Genomic DNA, 23,453 nt, shown 5'->3' on the forward strand with positions numbered 1-23,453 from the left:
TCGGTAATCAGTTCCGGAGCGAACACGCTCCAGGGACTGATTACAAACGAGGTGCCGTGTGCAACATCACGGGTGTCCCCAGTGGCGGGACTCCCGTGATCAGGCATCTTATCCCCTATCCTTTGGATAGGGGATAGGATGTCTAAGCACCGGAGAACCCGTTTAATGATGTTTCCAGCTCATCTATAATTTGCAGTTGAATCTCTTTGAAAACTATGGTACTCTTGCCGCAGAACTGTGCTGCCTACAGCAAATTTTTGGGGCAGAAATTTTTTGGGCCGGCCCTTACTGTCCACATTGCATTTTCAGTGCATGTTCTTCGTATATGCCAGGACAATCTCGTATACATTGAGAAATTGGCTGTATGTATGTAATGTTTCCCATACAGTTGCAAATGTGGTTTATTGACTACCAGTGTAAATCATTCATTGTGTTATAACATTTCCTGTATTATCCCTTTGTTTTGAAAAGTATTGTAGCCAAGATCACTACAGTTCAGGCTTCTGAAACCTGTTGTGATTGATTGTTCTAATGTTGGTATCACTTACATATGTTAATCTTGAAACCAAACAGTAAAGTAGAGAAATGAGGGTAGCGACTCACCGGTACTTCTTATTTCTTTTTTTCTTTGCTTCAAAGTACAAAACGGTTAAAATCAATCCAAACAACAAAAAGTGCTATTGTGCAGACACCGGGGGGCTGGCTAACTCAGTGCTTTCTCTCGCACTGCAATCAGATTACAGCTGTTTCACGTGATTTCCACGCTTCTACAGATCTTACATATATTAGATGACTAAAATTGTCACAGTATATGTTTATGTGTTTATTCTAGATTCATTGAGCCTATTTAATGGGAAAATATTTGTTTGCAGTTTTTGCCAGAATGGATGTATTATTACATTGGATTGAAATAAGGGTCTTGTCCTCGTTAAGACCACGAGCCGATGATATGAAAGCTCTGCTTTTGGATCACGTATACAGGTATCAGTAACATTGATCTGTTTATGATTTACACTCAAACAATCTACCAAGGCTTAAAATTTATATTTTTTACTTTTATATGACAATAAATTAGTGTACACAAGTTTATAAATTGCTTCCCTAAGTTTGTATTCTATTTTTTTGACATCCCAGCATGAAGATAATTGGGTGAACGCCCTGCGGACAAAAGGATATCTGTGGCTTCTCAGTCCGTTACATAAATTATTAATGATCTCTACAAATTAAATGGGCAAAAATAGGGAAGAATTTTCAATACCCAGTATATGCAAAAATGGGGCCATAAAACTATCTTGGGGAGATTTATTTAGCTTCTTTTTGCTCCATGTTTGTTTTTTGGGGCTAAATTTGTGCAACTTTTTGCAAAATATATATATATATATATTTTTTTTTTAACTAAAAATGACTTTTGCACACACTTTAGGTTTTTCACTTAGCAGTGTTAACTGATTTATAAAGTGCGACTTTTTGTTTGTGGCATAGCCCACAATTACACTACAAACATACACCAGCCCAGACCTGGCTTACAATACTGCCTGTGGACAGCGTGAAAAAAAAAATAAGTTGTTTTTGCACATTTTTTGCACAATGGGTTATAAAAGTCTGATAAAAGGAACCATACAAAGGGGTGTCCTGAAATGTCCTTTAAATAAAATAAAAAAAGTGTACTAGCACCAAATTTATCACATGCCCGGCACCATTTCATAAATCTGGTGCAAGGATTTTTGCCACCCTATGCAGAACCTCATTTTGCCACCCCCTTGGCACCATCCCACAATACCCTCCTACAATAGTACTAGTATGGTATATATGGTAACTCTGTTACCAAATAACACCAATATACAAGGACAAATATTACCACCACAAAGTGACTATTACCATCACACTGCTACTGAAGAAAACCACTATACACAGACCAATATTCCCTTCATACAGTAACCATATAGAGGTATATAGCTTGTACACAGGCACTTCAGACCCTGTAGGTGATTACAATTATTTGCAGTGACTCACAAGTGACATCTTCTCAGATTGGAGGCATTCTCTTTTCTTCTCCATCTGTCCTGGGCCATCTTGCAGACTTCTCCAGTCATGACAAAAATGTGTATTGCCCCACACAGTAATAGTGATCACTTTGGGCACGACCAGGGCCGCTGTGGCTCCTCTCCATACAGGCAGCAGAGAACACGGAGAAGAGTCAGTTTGGCCTGTGCGCGACCTCGACCCTCTCAAATCCTCCTAAAAAATTTGTTGGTGAAAGTAGTGCCCTGGACCGAGCAGTACTTTCTCCAACAGTTTTTTTTTTTGCTGTCCTACCCATTTCTGAGACCGCACTATAAAATGCAGCAGTGCTCAGCCGAGGGCTCTGCCCGTGTGTTTATCTTTAGTGCTGCTAGGCTCTGCTCTCTGAGTGGCATAGTGTACAGATTGTCAGAGGACGTCAAAAGAGTCCCCACTAACTTCCTCTATGAATCTGTACACAGCCACGTACAAAGTATTAATAATTATTTTTTTTTAAACAAAATTCCCCCCACCCATTTAAAGGAGTAGTATTGCAAAACTTTTTTTTATCTTATTGTGCCCAGGCTACAAAAAAACAAAAGCAAACATTAACTTACTTTCCTCCGTTCCCTCGCTATAGCTCTTCAGTCCTCCTGACCGGTCTCCTTCTTCCGTGTGCATGGATCGTCACACTGCGGTCAACATATTGCGGAATTGATGTCCCGTCTCGGCCAGTGATAGGCTGAGCGCAGTGTCATGTAAGTAGCCCGGGCAGCAGGGAGAAGGCGGGGCCCTGGCTCCTTATATGACACTGCGCTCAACCTATCACTGCGGCCAGTGACTATCCATGCACTGGCCGCAGGAGACCGGTCTGGAGGACTGAAGAGCTATAGCGGCGCAACGGGGGAACAGATGAAGGTGAGTTAATTTGGTTTTGCAGCCCGAGCACAATAGGATTAAAATATTTTCACAATACTACTCCTTCAACATTCAAACCACCCCCTTTTCCCAATAAAGAAATATACATATTTGGTATTTAAATGATCACATTCCTGATCTTACATGATCAAAAAGCCAAAACTATGCAAAAGTGGTACCAATAAAAACTACAGGTTATGGCGCAAAAAATTATCCTTACACAGCTCCATAGATAGAAAATTTATAGGGGTCAGAACATGGCGATACAGAGATGTTTTTGTTTTTTATATAATAAAACGAAAATCATCCAAATTAGGTATTGTTGGAATTATACTGACCCATAGTGTAAAATAAGCTTGTCAATTGTACTATAAGACAAAAATCTAAATTAAGGGGAGGGGTTGGGAAGGGGTTAATACCTCAACATATAGGGGAAAAAACTGTTTTAGAATATATTTCATACTACATAATACATGCATAAATGGACATATATACATACTCAAACACATCTATACACATAGGGGGAGATTTATCAAAACCTGTTCAGAGGAAGTTGCTGAGTTGCCCATAGCAACCAATCAGATCGCTTCTTTCATTTTTCAGAGGCCTTTTCAAAATGAAAGAAGCGATTTGATTGGTTGCTATCAGCAACTCAGCAACTTTGGACAGGTTTTGATAAATCTCCCCCAAACAGTGTATACACAGACACACACATAGTATATGTCACGATGCCGGCTGGCAGGTAGTGGATCCTCTGTGCAAGAGAGGGATTGGCGTGGACCGTGCTAGTGGATCGGTTCTAAGTCACTACTGGTTTTCACCAGAGCCCGCCGCAAAGCGGGATGGTCTTGCTGCGGCGGTAGTGACCAGGTCGTATCCACTAGCAACGGCTCAACCTCTCTGACTGCTGAAGATAGGCGCGGTACAAGGGAGTAGACAGAAGCAAGGTCGGACGTAGCAGAAGGTCGGGGCAGGCAGCAAGGATCGTAGTCAGGGGCAACGGCAGGAGGTCTGGAACACAGGCTAGGAACACACAAGGAAACGCTTTCACTGGCACAATGGCAACAAGATCCGGCGAGGGAGTGCAGGGGGAGTGAGGTATAAATAAGGAGTGCACAGGTGAACATACTAATTGGAACCACTGCGCCAATCAGCGGCGCAGTGGCCCTTTAAATCGCAAAGACCCGGCGCGCGCGCGCCCTAGGGAGCGGGGCCGCGCGCGCCGGGACAGGACTGACGGAGAGCGAGTCAGGTACGGGAGCCGGGGTGCGAATCGCGAGCGGGCGCCACCCGCATCGCGAATCGCATCCCGGCTGGAGGCGGTATCGCAGCGCCCCGGGTCAGTGGATCTGACCGGAGCGCTGCAGTGAGGAGAGTGTAGCGATCGCTCCGGGGAGGAGCGGGGACCCAGAGCGCTCGGCGTAACAGTACCCCCCCCCTTGGGTCTCCCCCTCTTCTTAGAGCCTGAGAACCTGAGGACCAGACTTTTGTCTAGAATATTGTCCTCAGGTTCCCAGGATCTCTCTTCTGGACCACAACCCTCCCAATCAACTAAAAAAAAAGTTTTCCCTCTGACCTTCTTGGATGCCAGAATCTCTTTGACGGAGAAGATGTCCGAGGAGCCGGAAACAGGAGTGGGGGAAACAAGTTTGGGAGAGAAACGGTTGATGATAAGTGGTTTAAGAAGAGAAACGTGAAAGGCATTAGGAATACGAAGAGAAGGAGGAAGAAGAAGTTTGTAAGAGACAGGATTAATGGCACAAAATTTTGAAAGGACCAAGATAGCGTGGTCCCAACTTGTAGCTAGGGACACGGAAGCGGACATATTTAGCGGAGAGCCATACCTTGTCTCCGGGAGAAAAAATGGGAGGAGCTCTTCTTTTCTTATCCGCAAACTTCTTCATGCGTGATGAAGCCTGTAAGAGAGAATTTTGGGTCTCTCTCCATATGGTGGAAAGATCACGAGAAATTTCATCCACAGCGGGCAGACCAGAGGGCAAGGGGGTAGGGAGGGGGGGAAGAGGGTGACGGCCGTACACCACGAAAAATGGGGATTTGGAGGAAGATTCAGAGACTCTGAAGTTATACGAGAATTCGGCCCATGGTAGAAGATCTGCCCAATCATCCTGGCGGGAGGAAACAAAATGTCGTAAATAATCACCCAAGACCTGGTTAATTCTTTCTACTTGTCCATTGGATTGAGGATGATATGCAGAAGAAAAGTTTAATTTAATCTTGAGTTGTTTACAGAGAGCCCTCCAGAATTTTGACACGAATTGGACGCCTCTATCCGAGACGATCTGTGTGGGCAACCCGTGAAGACGAAAAATGTGTACAAAAAATTGTTTAGCCAACTGAGGCGCTGAAGGAAGACCAGGAAGAGGGATGAAATGTGCCATTTTGGAGAATCGATCAACGACCACCCAAATAACAGTGTTGCCACGGGATGGGGGTAAGTCAGTAATAAAATCCATACCAATCAGAGACCAAGGCTGTTCGGGGACAGGCAGAGGATGAAGAAAACCAGCGGGCTTCTGGCGAGGAGTCTTATCCCGGGCACAGACAGTGCAGGCTCGCACAAAGTCCACGACATCCGTCTCCAGAGTTGGCCACCAATAGAAGCGAGAGATGAGTTGCACAGATTTCTTGATGCCTGCATGACCTGCGAGATGGGAGGAGTGACCCCATTTGAGGATTCCGAGGCGTTGGCGTGGAGAGACGAAGGTCTTTCCTGGAGGAGTTTGCCTGATGGAGGCTGGAGAAGTGGAAATCAGGCAGTCAGGAGGAATGATGTGTTGCGGAGAGAGTTCAACTTCCGAAGCATCCGAGGAACGAGAGAGAGCATCGGCCCTAATGTTCTTATCGGCAGGCCGAAAGTGAATTTCAAAATTAAATCGGGCAAAGAACAGAGACCACCTGGCCTGGCGAGGATTCAGCCGTTGGGCAGACTGGAGGTAGGAGAGGTTCTTGTGATCGGTGTAAATAATAACTGGAAATCTTGATCCCTCCAGCAGATGCCTCCATTCCTCAAGTGCTAATTTAATGGCTAGAAGCTCTCGATCCCCGATGGAGTAGTTCCTCTCCGCCGGAGAGAAGGTCCTAGAAAAAAAACCACAAGTAACAGCATGCCCGGAAGAATTTTTTTGTAGAAGGACCGCTCCAGCTCCTACAGAGGAGGCATCAACCTCCAATAGGAAGGGTTTAGATGGGTCAGGTCTGGAGAGCACGGGAGCCGAAGAAAAGGCAGACTTGAGCCGTTTAAAGGCGTCTTCCGCTTGAGGAGGCCAAGACTTGGGATCGGCATTTTTTTTGGTTAAAGCCACGATAGGAGCCACAACGGTAGAAAAATGTGGAATAAATTGCCTGTAATAATTGGCGAACCCCAAAAAACGTTGGATAGCACGGAGTCCGGAGGGGCGTGGCCAATCTAAGACGGCAGAGAGTTTGTCTGGATCCATTTGTAGTCCCTGGCCAGAGACCAAGTATCCTAGGAAAGGAAGAGATTGGCATTCAAACAGACATTTCTCTATCTTGGCATAAAGTTGATTGTCACGAAGTCTCTGAAGAACCATACGGACATGCTGGCGGTGTTCTTCTAGATTGGCAGAAAAAATCAGGATATCGTCCAGATATACAACAACACAGGAGTATAAGAGATCACGAAAAATTTCATTAACAAAGTCTTGGAAGACGGCAGGGGCGTTGCACAGGCCAAAGGGCATGACCAGATACTCAAAGTGTCCATCTCTAGTGTTAAATGCCGTTTTCCATTCATCCCCCTCTCTGATGCGGATGAGATTATAAGCACCTCTTAAGTCCAGTTTGGTAAAGATGTGGGCACCTTGGAGGCGATCAAAGAGTTCAGAGATGAGGGGTAGGGGGTAGCGGTTCTTTACCGTGATTTTATTAAGACCGCGGTAGTCAATGCAAGGACGTAGAGAGCCATCTTTTTTAGACACAAAGAAAAATCCGGCTCCGGCAGGAGAGGAGGATTTACGGATAAAGCCCTTTTTTAAATTTTCCTGGATGTATTCAGACATGGCAAGAGTCTCTGGGGCGGACAGAGGATAAATTCAGCCCCGGGGTGGAGTTGTGCCCGGGAGGAGGTCAATAGGACAATCATAAGGCCTGTGAGGAGGTAGAGTCTCAGCTTGTTTTTTGCAAAAAACATCCGCAAAGTCCATATAGGCCTTAGGGAGACCGGTTACAGGAGGAACCACAGAGTCACGGCAAGGGGTACTGGGAACCGGTTTTAGGCAGTCCTTGAAACAAGAGGGCCCCCAACTCTTGATCTCCCCAGTGGACCAATCCAGGGTTGGGGAATGAAGTTGAAGCCAGGGTAGTCCAAGGAGAATTTCGGAAGTGCAATTGGGGAGGACCAAAAATTCAATCTTCTCGTGATGAGGTCCGATGCACATTAGAAGGGGCTCCGTGCGGAAACGTATGGTACAGTCCAATCTTTCATTGTTAACACAATTGATGTAGAGGGGTCTGGCGAGACTGGTCACCGGGATGTTGAACCTGTCGACGAGAGAGGCCAAAATAAAATTTCCTGCAGATCCGGAATCCAAGAAGGCCATAGTAGAGAAGGAGAAGGCAGAGGCAGATATCCGCACAGGCACAGTAAGACGTGGAGAAGCAGAGTAGACATCAAGGACTGTCTCACCTTTGTGCGGAGTCAGCGTACGTCTTTCCAGGCGGGGAGGACGGATAGGACAATCCTTCAGGAAGTGTTCGGTACTGGCACAGTACAGGCAGAGATTCTCCATGCGGCGTCGTGTCCTCTCTTGAGGTGTCAGGCGAGACCGGTCGACCTGCATAGCCTCCACGGCGGGAGGCACAGGAACGGATTGCAGGGGACCAGAGGAGAGAGGAGCCGGGGAGAAAAAACGCCTCGTGCGAACAAAGTCCATATCCTGGCGGAGCTCCTGACGCCTTTCGGAAAAACGCATGTCAATGCGAGTGGCTAGATGAATGAGTTCATGTAGGTTAGCAGGAATTTCTCGTGCGGCCAGAACATCTTTAATGTTGCTGGATAGGCCTTTTTTAAAGGTCGCGCAGAGGGCCTCATTATTCCAGGATAATTCTGAAGCAAGAGTACGGAATTGTACGGCGTACTCGCCAACGGAAGAATTACCCTGGACCAGGTTCAACAGGGCAGTCTCAGCAGAAGAGGCTCGGGCAGGTTCCTCAAAGACACTTCGAATTTCCGAGAAGAAGGAGTGTATAGAGGCAGTGACGGGGTCATTGCGGTCCCAGAGCGGTGTGGCCCATGACAGAGCTTTTCCAGACAGAAGGCTGACTACGAACGCCACCTTAGACCTTTCAGTAGGAAACTGGTCCGACATCATCTCCAAGTGCAGGGAACATTGGGAAAGAAAGCCACGGCAAAACTTAGAGTCCCCATCAAATTTATCCGGCAAGGATAGTCGTAGACCAGAAGCGGCCACTCGCTGCGGAGGAGGTGCAGGAGCTGACGGAGGAGATGATTGCTGAAGCTGTGGTAGTAGCTGCTGTAGCATCACGGTCAGTTGAGACAGCTGTTGGCCTTGTTGCGCTATCTGTTGTGACTGCTGGGCGACCACCGTGGTGAGGTCAGCGACAACTGGCAGAGGAACTTCAGCGGGATCCATGGCCGGATCTACTGTCACGATGCCGGCTGGCAGGTAGTGGATCCTCTGTGCCAGAGAGGGATTGGCGTGGACCGTGCTAGTGGATCGGTTCTAAGTCACTACTGGTTTTCACCAGAGCCCGCCGCAAAGCGGGATGGTCTTGCTGCGGCGGTAGTGACCAGGTCGTATCCACTAGCAACGGCTCAACCTCTCTGACTGCTGAAGATAGGCGCGGTACAAGGGAGTAGACAGAAGCAAGGTCGGACGTAGCAGAAGGTCGGGGCAGGCAGCAAGGATCGTAGTCAGGGGCAACGGCAGGAGGTCTGGAACACAGGCTAGGAACACACAAGGAAACGCTTTCACTGGCACAATGGCAACAAGATCCGGCGAGGGAGTGCAGGGGGAGTGAGGTATAAATAAGGAGTGCACAGGTGAACATACTAATTGGAACCACTGCGCCAATCAGCGGCGCAGTGGCCCTTTAAATCGCAAAGACCCGGCGCGCGCGCGCCCTAGGGAGCGGGGCCGCGCGCGCCGGGACAGGACCGACGGAGAGCGAGTCAGGTACGGGAGCCGGGGTGCGAATCGCGAGCGGGCGCCACCCGCATCGCGAATCGCATCCCGGCTGGAGGCGGTATCGCAGCGCCCCGGGTCAGTGGATCTGACCGGAGCGCTGCAGTGAGGAGAGTGTAGCGAGCGCTCCGGGGAGGAGCGGGGACCCGGAGCGCTCGGCGTAACAGTATACATGTTACATCATTTGCACATTACATACATAGATGCACTTACTGTTTATATGGCCTGGTTTTAATTGTAAGGGAGCCCAGAGATGATGCATGGTTCATGGTCAGATGCCTCTATGCTGCAGATCACCCCCCAATCCCTCTAGACTGGAGTCTCTGCATGAAGAAGGGCTGGGGGAGGTCTTGGAGAGGAGGTAAGGTAGCACAGGCAGATTTTTGGAGGTGACACAGAAGGCTCTGAAGCTGCTGTGCAGTGATCCTCTGCATATCTGCAGCAAGGCTAAGGGTGTTTCACACTGTAAAATACTCCCATTAATAAACGCCCTTATAAAATCCCAGGAGATCGGCAGTTAAACGGCCGTTAGAAATCCCATTATAGTCTATGGGATTTTTCTAATAGCCGTTTTAGCCTGTTATCACACGTTATTAATAACGGACGTTATTTTGTGACGGGCGAATGAACGGGAGAAATAGTGCATGCATTAATATCTATTATAAGTACATATGTAATGTCATTGAACACTTTCTCAAAAAAAATTTTGTTTAGCCATTGTATTTATAAAAAAAAGTTTCATAAATTATTCTGCTCATAGGAACAACGTCTGTGAATTTCTGAAGAATGAAGATATCCACACATTATATATTTATTTTAAGTTTGAAAAGGCGTCACTTGCAGCCTCCCTTAAACCCCCTAGAGCTTTGCAGAGTAAATGCATATGCTTTGTGAAGCTGTCATCTGCAATAAAGCTAACAACAGAAAACATAGGTAAGTTACTAAAACGTGATATCAAAGTAGTGGCCCTTTTCTAATAACCTTGTCAAATCTAAGAACATGAGCATTTCACCCAGGTAGGATTCAAATATAAATAATTATATAGTTACATGTGTTTGTTTGTATTCCCTTTTATCTGATTATTATATGTTTTGGATTGATTTTAGGAAATCAAGTAATGTCAGTGGACTGCGCCAAATTTCCATTGAAATACTTTGACACAGTACTCCATCAAGTCTTCCTGCCACTCCTCAGCAGTGACAGTATAACAGTTCGATCACAAAGCACTGATAAGATTATTGAAATTCTGCATCGGTTCACAGGAAACCTGGAAGTTATAGCAGGCCATGCAGAGGTAGGTTACATACATGTACATGTCCAGATTGAGAAGCTATGAGATGTATTATCACAGATCTACTAAAAACACCCAAATGGGGATATATCAGACTTTTATAATTTTGGTATAATACTTTAATAGAAAAATAATTGTCTTTTTGTATTATCCTTGCAGGGCTCCATTGTACTTCCTATTCCCTCTGTTGAGCTACTGAAAAACTCAACTTTATTCAGCAAACAAGGGACTGCAATACATATTATAGAAACAACAGTAATTGGTTGGATACGGCAAATCAAGGTTAGGAATACATATTCAAGTTTGCAAGTTGCAAAGTTGTCCTCTGGTGTTTGGACATGTTCAAGCAAAATAGGCTAAAGTTCTACATGGATTTAAAGTAGAAACAAGGTTTGGTCATGTTTTTATGATTCACATCTGAAATATTACAATGGATAAGTCCTCTGTGTTTGGTAACAGTGAACAGACACTTGTATGTAGAGCATCACTAAGTGGAAAGGGTTACATGGACCTTACCACTATTACCAATACAAAGAGGGTCATCACTAAGGTCTTCTAACTAATGTACTGTCTTTGAACTACTGTGCTGTCATTTACAATGCACATCCTAAATACAGGTTATGATTCCACTCATAGAGAACCATTTCTACAGAGAAATTGTCCTAAAATGTATAAGCTTTATTACACGATGTCCAGGGCTTTACCAGGAAATGGTTGACAATTAAATATGTCCTAACTCTACTGCGTTACTATTTTATAGTAGCTTTCTTTGTTGATAAAATGATAAATATTGTATTTGTGGCTATGAATTCTGTCATTTTACTAAAAACTAGGGGCTTGGCGGATCCAATTCTTAGGACTTTTTTTTTTTTTAAATAAAATGATATTACAATAGTTACTTTCACTTGACCTGAACACAAATCAGAAGTTACAGTTCTCAAGTTACCTGTATTATACTTGATATTGAGCTTCTTGAGATTCTTACAGGAATATGCATTTATTTATTCATATATTTTAAACAGGTGGTACTTAAACATGACCCTCTTGCAGAGATAAAGTCCAAGGGAGTCTTTGCAGGGATTTACCATGAAAAAGAAATGTGGGAAGCTCATATTTTAAACCTGGAATCTATCAGAATGCAGTTAAAGTCTGCTCAAGCACGGGAACTTGTCTACCATCTGGAGCAGGCAAAAAGTATGTATGGAAAATCCATTGTTTCCGTGACTCAGGAGATAACGAAGGTAAGTCCACGCATTTAAAAAAAAAAAAATCTTAGTTATTATTTTTCACAGTTTTGCATTTACCTATTACTTTGTATAATAGTGCAGAATTATTGCAGAATAGTGAATGTAAAAGCGCTGCAGGATTTTACATCAGTTCTACATAGTGGTAAAAAAAAGGGAGCTAATAAATGGAAAGTCTAGTTAAATCATAAAGGAGCAGTAAACCCAGGAATGAGGAATAAAACTTAACAGAACATAAAGTGTTCCACACTCTTTTAGCCAGGTACCTAACACCAAACACACAATGTAAAGAAAAGCTGTACTTTCTTCTTGTCTATGTCTATTTCTCCTTGATAAGTCTTTAAAAAAAATAAAAGATAATATTATAATGAGGATTCCTTAGATAATTGCATTTCTGATTGTTATTTATATTATATTGTTATTTATTGTTTCTTCTTTATTATACACTTGACTTTACATGCTATTTTGTTCTATCAAAGAAATGAGGGATCTTTTACATATTAAAGGATTTTGCCATATCATAAAGGAACATTTTAGGCTCTTTTCAAACTCTTCATATATATGTTGCTTTGTATTGCAGTCATGCAATACTGTATTTAATACATAACACTGCATGTATGCAGGTTTGTAGAATATGTTGCAGAGAAACAGGGCAGCAGAGCATGTGCATGGGGCAGTGTACTGACTGTGTGGTAAAATATATATTCTTCTTAACTTAGATGAGTGATGCAGTATGTCTAGTTCTCAGAAGGAGAAAAACTGTCTGTCGTTTGCCCCATAATGTTGTAGGGTGACCAATATTAGAATATATTGGGGGAGATCAATTAAAACCTGTCCAAACAAAAAGTTGCTGAGTTGCCCACAGCAACCAATTAGATTGCTCCTCTCATTTTTGAAAAGGCCTCTGAAAAATGAAAGAAGCGATCTGATTGGTTGCTATGGGCAACTCAGCAACTTTTCCTCTGGACAGGTTTTGATAAATCTCCCCCATTATGCCTGATTTTGATTAAATCTGCTGTACAATGCATACTTTATGTTTTTTTTTAACTGTCCAACATTCTCATCTTTTAGGCACATCACGAAGCAACAGAAAACTTGACATTTTTGAAAACACTGACTGGTTGCTATGATAAGCTGAAGGTTGCTGAGACTACCCTAGAGAAGAAAAAATGCTTCTTTGTAATGTTACATTATTTATTCTTGGTCTGGATACATTCAAGGTAAAAAAAAATTTACATCAGAAAATACACTGCTCAAAAAAAATTTAAGGACACACTAAGATAACACATCAAAACAAAACAACGTAGTCTCAAGGTGATAACAGGTGCTCAACCCCAAGTGCAATTGTGCACACATACAATGGGGCAGAGGACCTGCACCTATGGACAAGAGTGGGGTTTCAATCCTGTGGTAACTATACAATGACATTAGCTAATCCTCAAAACTGATGTAAAAATGAGACATTAGCCAGTATATCCTTATATGAAGGACATACCTGAGCCCGCATACCACGCCAAGGTTTCTCATGTGATGCGGGAACTAACCACTAACCTTTTTCCTGGCCAGATACATAGAACCAGGAACCAGATATACAGCAGCCTAAGGTCCAACTTGCAGACTGCTTCCCAGTCGCCTCCAGTGTGTACTAGGCACACATACAATGGGAGGGGGAGACAGGTTACAAGCCCCACCCTTGCTGGTCTATATATAGCAGGACTCACAGGTGAAACCCCCAACGCTACCCAATAAGATAAAAGGGCGCATTGGTATAAGCCTTAAAAGACGCTTGCCGGCTTATATTTGCATGAACATGGCTATAGCAGGAAACTCAACCCCAAGTGCAATTGTGCACCTTCGCTGGGGTGGAGGCCCTGCACTTATCAACCGTTGCTAAGGGCGATATCCCCAGCAAAAAATGCGTACAATGGAGGACGCCTGCAGACGGTCACAAGTACCACAATCACATCCTGACACCTGATAAACGTGTATGTGGATGTGTACAACATGACTAACTTTAAACAAAAAAACAAAACAACGTAGTCTCAAGGTGATAACAGGTGCTCAACCCCAAGTGCAATTGTGCACTCATACCATGGGGTAGAGGACCCGCACCTATGGACAAGAGTGGGGTTTCAATCCTGTGGTAACTATACAATGACATTAGCTAATCCTCAAAACTGATGTAAAAATGAGACATTAGCCAGTATATCCTTATATGAAGGACATACCTGAGCCCGCATACCACGCCAAGGTTTCTCATGTGATGCGGGAACTAACCACTAACCTTTTTCCTGGCCAGATACATAGAACCAGGAACCAGATATACAGCAGCCTAAGGTCCAACTTGCAGACTGCTTCCCAGTTGCCTCCAGTGTGTACTAGGCACACATACAATGGGAGGGGGAGACAGGTTACAAGCCCCACCCTTGCTGGTCTATATATAGCAGGCCTCACAGGTAAGATAACACATCCTAGATCTGAATGAATAAACAAATTGCATAGTTGAATGTGCAGAAAACAAAATCACTAAAATAATCCATGGAAATCAAATTTATCAACCCATAGAGGTCTGGATATGGAGTCACACTCAAAATCAAAGTGGAAAACCACACTGCAGGCTGATCCAACTTTGATGTAATGTCCTTAAAACAAGTCAAAATGAGGCTCAGTAATGTGTGTGGCCTCCATGTGCCCGTATGACCTCCCTACAATTCCTGGGCATTCGCCTGATGAGGTGGTGGGGGGTCTCCTGAGGGATGTCCTCCCAGACCTGGACTAAAGCATCCACCAACTCCTGGACAGTCTGTGGTGCAACGTGGTGTTGGGGGATGGAGCAAGATGTTGTCCCAGATGTGCTCAATTGGATTCAGGTCTGGGGAACGGGCGGGCCAGTCCTTATCATCAGTGCCTTCCTCTTGCAGGAACTGCTGACACACTCCAGCCACATGAGGTCTAACATTGTCTTTCATTAGGAGGAACCCAGTGCCAACTGCACCAGCATATGGTCTCACAAGGGGTCTGAGGATATCATCTCGGTACCTAATGACAGTCAGAATTCTTCTGGCAAGCACATGCAGGGCTGTGTGGCCCCCCAAAAGAAATGCCACCCCACACCAGAACGTTTTCCATGGTATCTCCAGACTCTGTCACGTCGGTCACATGTGCTCAGTGTGAACCTGCTTTCATCTGTGAAGTGCACAGGGTGCCAGTGGCGAATTTGCCAATCTTTGTGTTCTCTGGCAAGTGTCAAACGTCCTGCATGGTGTTGGGCTGTAAGCACAACCCCCACCTATGGATGTCGGGCCCTCATACCACTTTCATGGATTCTGTTTCTGAATGTTTGAGTGGACACATGCCCATTTGTGGCCTGCTGGAGGTCATTTTGCAGGGCTCTGGCAGTGCTCCTCCTGCTCCTACTTGCACATAGGCAGAGGTAGCGGTTCTGCTGCTGGGTTTCTGCCCTCCTACGGCCTCCTCCACGACTCCTGATGTACTGACCTGTCTCCTGGTAGCGTCTCCATGCTCTGGACACTACGCTGACAGACACAGTAAACCTTCTTGCCACAGCTCGCATTGATGTGCCATCCTGGATGAGCTGCACTACCTGAGCCACTTGTGTGGGTTGTAGACTCCGTCTCATGCTACCACTAGAGTGAAAGTACCTCCAGCATTCGAAAGTGACCAAAAATATCAGCCAGGAAGCATAGGAACTGATAAGTGGTTTGTGGCCACCACCTGCGGAACCACTCCTTTATTGGGGTTGTCTTGCTAATTGCCTATAATTTCCACCTGTTTTCTGTTCCATTTGCACAACAGCATGTGAAATTGATTGTCAATCAGTGTTGCTTCCTGAGTGGACAGTGTGATTGACTTGGAGTTACATTGTGTTGTTTAAGTGTTCCCTTTATTTTTTTGAGCAGTGTAATAGGTCAGTTGTTTTTTTGCTGGACGGTTTCCTGTTTTTGTTTTAAATACCATTCAGATACTATTTGCCTCATTCTTCATTGACCTTTCCTGAATAATTATGTAACTTTAGCATACCTTTACATGACAAAATGATCTAGTGATCAGGCTTCTGGAGAATTGTGGTAGTGTTTGGTTAGATATTTGGAATTTAAGAAGTTTATGGGCTGAAAGGCAGATTTGATATTGGAGCCTTTCATCTGCTTCCTTGGCTGGTCCAGATGTTCAGGTTGGTCCAAAGTCAGCACAGGTGCTGAGGCTGTTTAATACTGGGCTTACAAAAGGTGTAACCAAGTCTGAACTAAGAGGCTGTGAGAAACTTCTGAGTCCTGAGGTATGCAGCATCAAAAAGGGGAAATTTACCTTGTGTGAGTAACACATTTCTCGGTCGCTCTTCATTGGGGACACCTATACTGATGGGTATATGCTCTTGTCACTAATAGACGCTGACACTAGGAAAAAAAGTCGGCTCCTCCCTGGCAGGATATACCCGCCCACTGGAAGTGAGGTAATCAGTTTTAGCTAGTGTCAGCAGGAGGCAATTTTCTAGTAAGGGCAATTTTCTAGTAAGGGCTGTTTAGTTAGGTTCTTTACTCCCCTTTGTTTCCTTTTTTTCAGGTGGGGGTTCAGGAGCATGGCGCTACCTGTTCACCCATATGCGGCTAAGGGGCACAGGACATAAAAGTATGCACTGTTAACCCCTTCCCACCAACGGTCAGCACCTGGGGATGCACCTTGGTTCCACCTTGCTTGTCTTGCTTTTGCAGCCTGGCGTGATGCAGTTGACTAAAAAGCTGGCTGAAGACATCTCTAGGTGAGTATGTGAAGACAGGTGAGTATATGAAGACGGAGTCCGCGGGTGAGTATGTTCCCCCCTCCTCCCTTCCGGCACAGGCATTATGGGGTTAATATGTTCCTTTGTGTCTCTTAGGTTAGTCCCTTATGGGCTGACTCTCGCGGGGGCAGTTTAAGGGATCATTGGCCCGATCTTTAATGGGGTCTGGGCTCTCACTGTTAGTCTCACCTGTTTCTTATGTCTCAGGGCAGCTCCCTGTACTCATTGCACCACAGTCGGGGGGCCCAGCTCCTTCGGCGCTGTGCTGGCCGGCGGGATCCATAATGGGGGCAGGTAGCTCCGCCCCCCTTCTTCTCGAGTTCAAAGTGGGAACCTGAGGTTCAACCGTGGGGAGACTCCCTCCCTGCTCTGCCGGCGCTGCCTTCAGAGCGCCTGACAGGGAGGGTTCTGTGCTTCTCCTTACGGAGCTTAGCACCGCCCCTCTCCTCCCCACAGCGAGCTCTCTGGACTGGCGCGCTGCAGGGGTCTTTAGTTCTACCAGGGATGTCAGAGGCTGTATCCTTCCTCTGACTCCCTGGTTCGGGGCCGTAGTCTTCCAGCTGGTGGGGGGTTGCGGCCATTGCATACTTGCAGCAGGCTCTCCCTTAATGGTGGTCATGGGTCTGTGCGTGGGCCTCGCGCCGAGCACCGCTGCTCCTCGCGCTGGGCACCGCTGTTCTCCCTCTCACGCCCGGATGGACGGAACTCAGAGCTTTGCCGCTCTTTCAGAGCGGGACCCGGCGTTTTTTATTGTCTCCTCTCTTGCAGCCTTTCTAGTGAGGGGAAGACATAGCTCCGCATTCCTTCCCCTCACAGGTGTCGGCGGGCGTGTTGCTGGATGGAGACTGGTACATATCTCCGTCCTTACAGTAGTACAGTGGGGTTCGATATTAAAAAAGTGATTCTCTTCTGCTGGTCTTTTTGACCATTTAGTGGTGGTTGGCGCCCCCTTGTGGCCTATAATTATATTGCGCCTTCCTTTCCATGCACCTTCTGACCTCTAGGGACACAAATTTGCAGCCTTAGCCTGTACTATCTATCACTTTTCAGCCTATTGGCAAAGATCTAGTGCAGCGTAGGTTCTTATCAGTTTAATATCTGATACTTCCCCTATCCGGGGACTATATAGTAAATGGATTTTTTAGGACGTGGGCCGATTTGGCAGCTGGCTTCCGTCACCCCATGCATTGGCCGCTAGGGTGGTATCTTCGGGTACAGTACACCAAAAAATATCTGCTTATATGGGCGCCCCCTTCCTGTCTCCATCTCCCTGTATGGGTCCTGATATGACACACTGCATTGAGTCAATGGAGGTATGCCTCTGGCATTCCTGCTTTCGCCAAGTTTCTCATTCTGTCAGAGACATATGTGCATATGTGACTCGCTGTGGTGGGTCATGTCAGGAGTTTTCATGATTCCTTGTAAGTATACCGGGGTTACAATCAGGACTGTTTCTCTTCTACCACCGGTTGTCATGACATATTTCCCGTGTCCACAGGTGCTCTTGACGGGTACATACATTGTTCCCTCCTCCACAGGCTGCCACATCCGTGGCTGCTGTCCGCGGCTGTTTTTTTTTTTTTTTTCAATTTTTGTTCGGATGGTCTTTTCTGGTTATTGGGTTTTTATCCGGGATTCCTTTCTAGGGTCCTTTGGACGTATTTCTTTGTTGGCTTCTCCTACTGCTTTGTGACTAAACTGATTAACTCACTTCCAGTGGGCGGGTATATCCTGCCAGGGAGGAGCCTACCTTTTTTCCTAGTGTCAGCGCCACCTAGTGGCAAGAGCAAATACCCATCAGTATAGGTGTTCCCCAATGAAGGCTACGAGAAAGAGATTTTATGGTGAGTACACAAAAATCTCCTTTTCTGGTGGCTGCTAGTAAGACACCTGGCACAGAAAGGGAAGATTTTATGTAGACAGAAGAAACTCTGTTTAAGTATTAAATTAATGGAAACCATACTAATGGATAAGATTGTAGAACATCTTGCAAGGATTGCAAGATGAGAAAGAACATGGGTTTACTTCATGGAGATCATGCCAAACACATCTTATTGATTTTTTTGATTGGGTGACTAAAATAATAGATGGTGGAGGTGCAGTAGACATTGCTTATTTATACTTTAGTAGGACTTTTGACACTCTCCCACATAGAAGACTTATCATTAGACTGTTTGAGCTCCCATATTGTTGAATGGTTTAGTTAGTGGCTGAGTGGCAGATGGGCAGATGAGTGGCAGAGGGTTGTAGTCATTGTAATATATTCAGAGAAAGATCTTGTTACCAGTGGGGTACCTCAGGGATCTGTACTGGGACCCATATTGTTTAATGTCTTTATTAGTTATATTGCAGAAGGTCTCAATGGTAAGGTGTGTTTTTTTTTGTTGATGACACAAAGTTTTGTAACAGGGTTGATGTTCATGGAGGGATACTCCAAAATGCAAATGATTTTGGTAAACCAAAGGAATGGTCATAACTCTGAATAGACACTAATGTTAGGACTGTATGAAATATTCTAAGATAAGGGATTTAGGGGTAATTTCCGAAGACTTATAGGGGTACTCCAATGGAAAACAATTTTTTTCAAATCAACTGGTGCCAGAAAGTTAAACTGATTTGTTATTACTTCTATCAAAAAATATTAATCCTTCCAGTATTAATCAGCTGCTGTATGCTCCAGAGGAAGCTGTATAGTTCTTTTCTGTCTGACCACAGCGCTCTCTGCTGACACCTCTGTCCATGTCAGGAACAGTCCAGAGCAGGAGAAGTTTGCTATTGTGATTTTCTCCTACTCTGGACAGTTCCTGACATGGACAGAGGTGTCAGCAGAGAGCACTGTGGTCAGACATACCTGGACATTGGTGAGACCAGCACTATAAAGGTGGAGAACTTGGGAAATGGGTGGGGGTGCTGTTATAAATTTTACATTGGGGCCCAGGAGATTTAATTTCTATTAATATAGTCTTATTAGATAGAAATAAGACACAAATATGCGTGAGTAAAGGCTTCTCACTTCTATATGTACACCACTGGGCACAAGTAAGACTGCCTTCACCTTTATCCAATTTTACCTTGTTTCTTTGGATAAGTAATTCTCATTCAGTTTTTTTTCCTGCACTACAGATATTATCATCAACCCAAAGTATTTGTAAATCTTCTCAGGCTAATGTCTAATGAAGTGAGAGGGATAGCAAGGTGCCTCTTGGGAACTAATATATTAGACAGTCCACAGGTAAGAATTGCCCGTGCTTGTACAGTATAAATATCCATACCAGCGAACCATGATTTTGTTATTCAGTATCATTCTAGAGAATTATCCATATGTCCAGAAGCTGAGTAGATGATACACTCCACATCTTCTCTATGTTCTTAAAATACCCTGAAATCATAAAAGCATATATGCGGTTTTATGTGATAAGGTCATACCTGCTGCTATGTATTTATTAAAAGGCATACACTAGAATCTGTCATGTTGAATCTATCATTAAACCACATTTTTATACTGAACACTAAAAATCATTTCAGCCTTGTCATGTTGGATAACCATAAACAAGTGTCAGTTCGATTGGCGCTTTTATGTGTATTTTGTAACTATAATACTAACTTGAATATTTTCTTACATTGGAAAATAACATGGAAATTAAGGTGATAAGGTATTTGTTGGTTGGTTCTATAATGTGCAGACCTAGAGTGAATTTGGCTCCTGGAGGTAAGTAGTCATTTGTTTCCAAATAAAGAAAATGACAGAAAATCCTTATATATGCACCCCAGTACTTTTTTTTTTTTTTTTTTACCATTATGGGCTCTGCTTGGAAACTGTACAGTTGGATCCATTGCCTCTAAAAATTTTCAGTCACAGACAAACAGACCTTTAGATCTTGAACAGAATGTACTGTTAGGAAATGTTCTCATCTTCCTGACTGCAAGCTATAATAATTTATTTACTATAATTCAATGACACTCCAGCCTTACACGTAGGTAATTTGTTTAGAATACGTTAAATATGTGTGATTTATTTTGCAGGCCTTCAGTTTGCTTAAAGAAGCTTTAAAAATATGTGCAACTTTCCGTGGAAATTATCTTGATGTAAAAATTAAGGCTGATGAATTCAATGTGAAGAAGATGGAGGAAATTGCTTCTCTGAACAAGTATAGTTATAGATTTATATCGCTTCTGTTTTAAACATTTAGCTACTTGATGGTCACTTGAGGTGAGCTTGGGCAGAATGGAAATTCTACACTGTTTTGCCCAAGCTTAGGCTGAGAACACAGATTTGTAGCTTAAAAGTAATTTAATGTTGTCCAGATGATTCAGTGCTTACCAGAAAATATACAGTCATTGCCGTAAATGTAAGCACCCCTGAATTTTTTTCAAGAAAATGAAGTATTTTTCACAGAAAAGGATTTCAGTAACACGTTTTGCTATACACATGTTTATTCGCTTTGTGTGTATTGGAACTAAATCAAAAAAGGGAGGAAAAAAGCTAATTGGACATAATGTCACACCAAACTCCAAAAATGGGCTGGAAAAAATTATTGGCACCCTTAACTTAATATTTGGTTGCACACCCTTTGGAAAGAACAACTGAAATCAGTCACTTCCTATAACCATCAATAAGCTTCTTACACCTCTCAGCCGGGGTGTTGGACCACTCTTCCTTTGCAAACTGCTCCAGATCTCTCTTATTGGAAGGGCGCTTTGTCCCAACAGCAATTTTAAGATCTCTCCACAGGTGTTCAATGGGATTTAGATCTGGACTCATTGCTGGCCGCTTCAGAACTCTCCAGGGCTTTGTTGCCATACATTTCTGGGTGCTTTTTGACATATGTTTGGGGTCATTGTCCTGCTGGAAGACCCAAGATCTCTGATGCAAATCCAGTTTTCTGACACTGGGCTGTACAGTGCGACCCAAAATCCGTTGGTAATCCTCAGATTTCATGATTCTTTGCACACATACAAGGCACCCAGTGCCAGAGGCAGAAAAACAACCCCAAAACATCACTGAACCTCCACCATATTTCAATCTAGGTACTGTGTTCTTTTCTTTGTAGCCCTCATTCCGTTTTCGGTAAACAGTAGAATGATGTACTTTACCAAAAAGCTCTATCTTGGTCTCATCTGTCCACAAGACATTTTCCCAGAAGGATTTTGGCTTACTCAAGTTCATTTTGGCAAAATGTAGTCTTGCTTTTTTATGTCTCTGTGTCAGCAGTGGGGTCCTCCTGGGTCTCCTGCCATAGCGTTTCATTTCATTTAAATGTTGACGGATAGTTAGCGCTGACACTGATGCTCCCTGAGCCTGCAGGACAGCTTGAATATCTTTGGAACTTGTTTGGGGCTGCTTATCCACCATCCGGACTATCCTGCATTGACACCTTTCATAAATTTTTCTCTTCCGTCCATGCCCAGGGAGATTAGCTACAGTGCAATGGGTTATTATAATTTTTCCATAATTTTGGTTCTCAAGTCCACAGACTTGTTCTCTTCTCCTCTTTCTGTTGTCCATTCTTAGTGTGGCACACACAGACACAAAATGCAAAGACTTAAGTGAACTTCTCTCTCTTCTGTTGCCCCAGGTGAGTTTAAAGGAGCAGCCCATGCTTGAAACAATCTTATTTTTCCACAATTTTGAAAGGGTTCCAATAATTTTGTCCAGCCCATTTTTGGAGATTGGTGTGACATTATGTCCCATTTGTTTTTTTTTCCTCCCTTTTTTGGTTTAGTTTCAATACACACAAAGGGAATAAACATGTGTATAGCAAAACATGTGGTACTGCAATCCTTTTCTGTGAGAAATACTTCATTTTCTAGAAAAATTTCAGGGGTGCCAACATTTACGGCCATGTCTGTAAAACAATGAAAAGTTATTTAACCCCTTAAGGACCACAGGCGTATGGGTATGCCCTTGCTCGCTGGTACTTAAGGACCAAGGGCGTACCTGTACACCTGTGGGAATTTTGGTCCCTGCTGCACGCTGGGCAGGGACCGGACCAGGGTGACTGCTGATATTAGCAGGCACCCCGTGCAAATGCCCAGGGAGGTCCCGAGACCCCCCCATGGCGGCGATCATGAATTCACATCGGCAATATGCGGCGATTCCAGGTGTCCCTTTGACCCGGAAAATAAGGGAATCGGGGTTCTCCAAGACACTCACAATCCCCCTGAAGGGATAGGAGTGAGGTGGCAGGGGTGCCACCCCTCCTATCCCTGCTATTGGTCGTTCAGAAGCGTCGACCAATAGCAGATTGGGGGTGGGGGGGGGGGGGGGGGTTAACATTCGGTTCCCCCGCTCATCCCACCCACTGTAGTCCGGGAAGAACGGGGGAACTGACAGGGACCGGTGCCATAGGTCCACTCACCCATCGGCAGCGGGCGGCGATCAGCGGCAGCAGAGGACGGCAATGCGGCTCCTTGGATCCTACGGAAGCTGATTAGTTGCCTAGCAACATCTGGAGGGCTACAGTTTGGAGACCACTATACAGTGGTCTCTAAACTGTAGCCCTCCAGATGTTGTAAAACTACAACTTCCAGCATGCCCAGACAGCTGTTTGCTGTTTGGGCATGCTGGGATTTGTAGTTTTGCAACATCTGGAGGGCCACAGTTTGGAGATCACTGTGCAGTGGGGGGAAAACCAGCATTTTAGTGAAATTTTTGGCACCATAGGGGCTTCCAAAATGTGACATGCCCCCCAAAAACCTTTTCAGAAAAACTCACTCTCCAAAATCCCATTGTTGCTCCTTCTGAGCCTTGTAGTGCATCCACATAGCACTTGACATACACATTTGAGGTATTTCCGTACTTGAGAGAAATTGGGTTAAAAATATTGTGGGGGGGGGGGTTCTCCTATGACCCCTTGTAAAAATTCAAAAACTGGGTCTACAAGAACATGTGAGTGAAAAAAATGAAGATTTTGAATTCTCTCCTTCACTTTGCTGCTATTCCTGTGAAACCCCTAAAGGGTTAACAAACCTTCTGAATGTCATTTTAAATATATTTAGGGGTGCAGTTTTTATAA

General features: G+C 44.5%; 2 protein-coding genes and 1 non-coding gene across 4 annotated transcripts in view; 2 read left to right on the forward strand and 1 right to left on the reverse strand.

Annotated features, from left to right (window-relative positions):
- C2H11orf54 (chromosome 2 C11orf54 homolog) overlaps nt 1-9,338 on the reverse strand; it is a 101,330-nt gene extending 91,992 nt beyond the window's left edge. Inside the window, exon 1 of the mRNA XM_056556456.1 lies at nt 9,318-9,338. The gene's annotated coding sequence lies outside the window, so the exon portion shown is untranslated. The remainder of the gene's footprint in view (nt 1-9,317) is intronic.
- LOC130355786 (uncharacterized) overlaps nt 1-23,453 on the forward strand; it is a 477,167-nt gene that overhangs the window by 10,392 nt on the left and 443,322 nt on the right. Inside the window, exons 2-9 of one of the 2 annotated variants that reach the window (XM_056556452.1) lie at nt 873-981; nt 9,865-10,037; nt 10,211-10,398; nt 10,555-10,677; nt 11,418-11,636; nt 12,711-12,859; nt 19,561-19,669; nt 20,461-20,585. In XM_056556452.1, coding sequence (XP_056412427.1) covers nt 884-981; nt 9,865-10,037; nt 10,211-10,398; nt 10,555-10,677; nt 11,418-11,636; nt 12,711-12,859; nt 19,561-19,669; nt 20,461-20,585 — 1,184 coding nt within the window. In that variant the 5' untranslated portion in view covers nt 873-883. Of the gene's footprint in view, nt 1-872; nt 982-9,331; nt 9,466-9,864; nt 10,038-10,210; nt 10,399-10,554; nt 10,678-11,417; nt 11,637-12,710; nt 12,860-19,560; nt 19,670-20,460; nt 20,586-23,453 lie in introns of those variants that run through there. The other variant, XM_056556451.1, reaches the window with a different exon arrangement.
- Nucleotides 17,476-17,665, forward strand: LOC130360015 (U2 spliceosomal RNA). The gene has a single exon (XR_008890522.1). It is a non-coding gene; the product is annotated as a U2 spliceosomal RNA (small nuclear RNA).

Source organism: Hyla sarda, chromosome 2, assembly GCF_029499605.1.
Source record: "Hyla sarda isolate aHylSar1 chromosome 2, aHylSar1.hap1, whole genome shotgun sequence".
NCBI lineage: Eukaryota > Metazoa > Chordata > Amphibia > Anura > Hylidae > Hyla > Hyla sarda.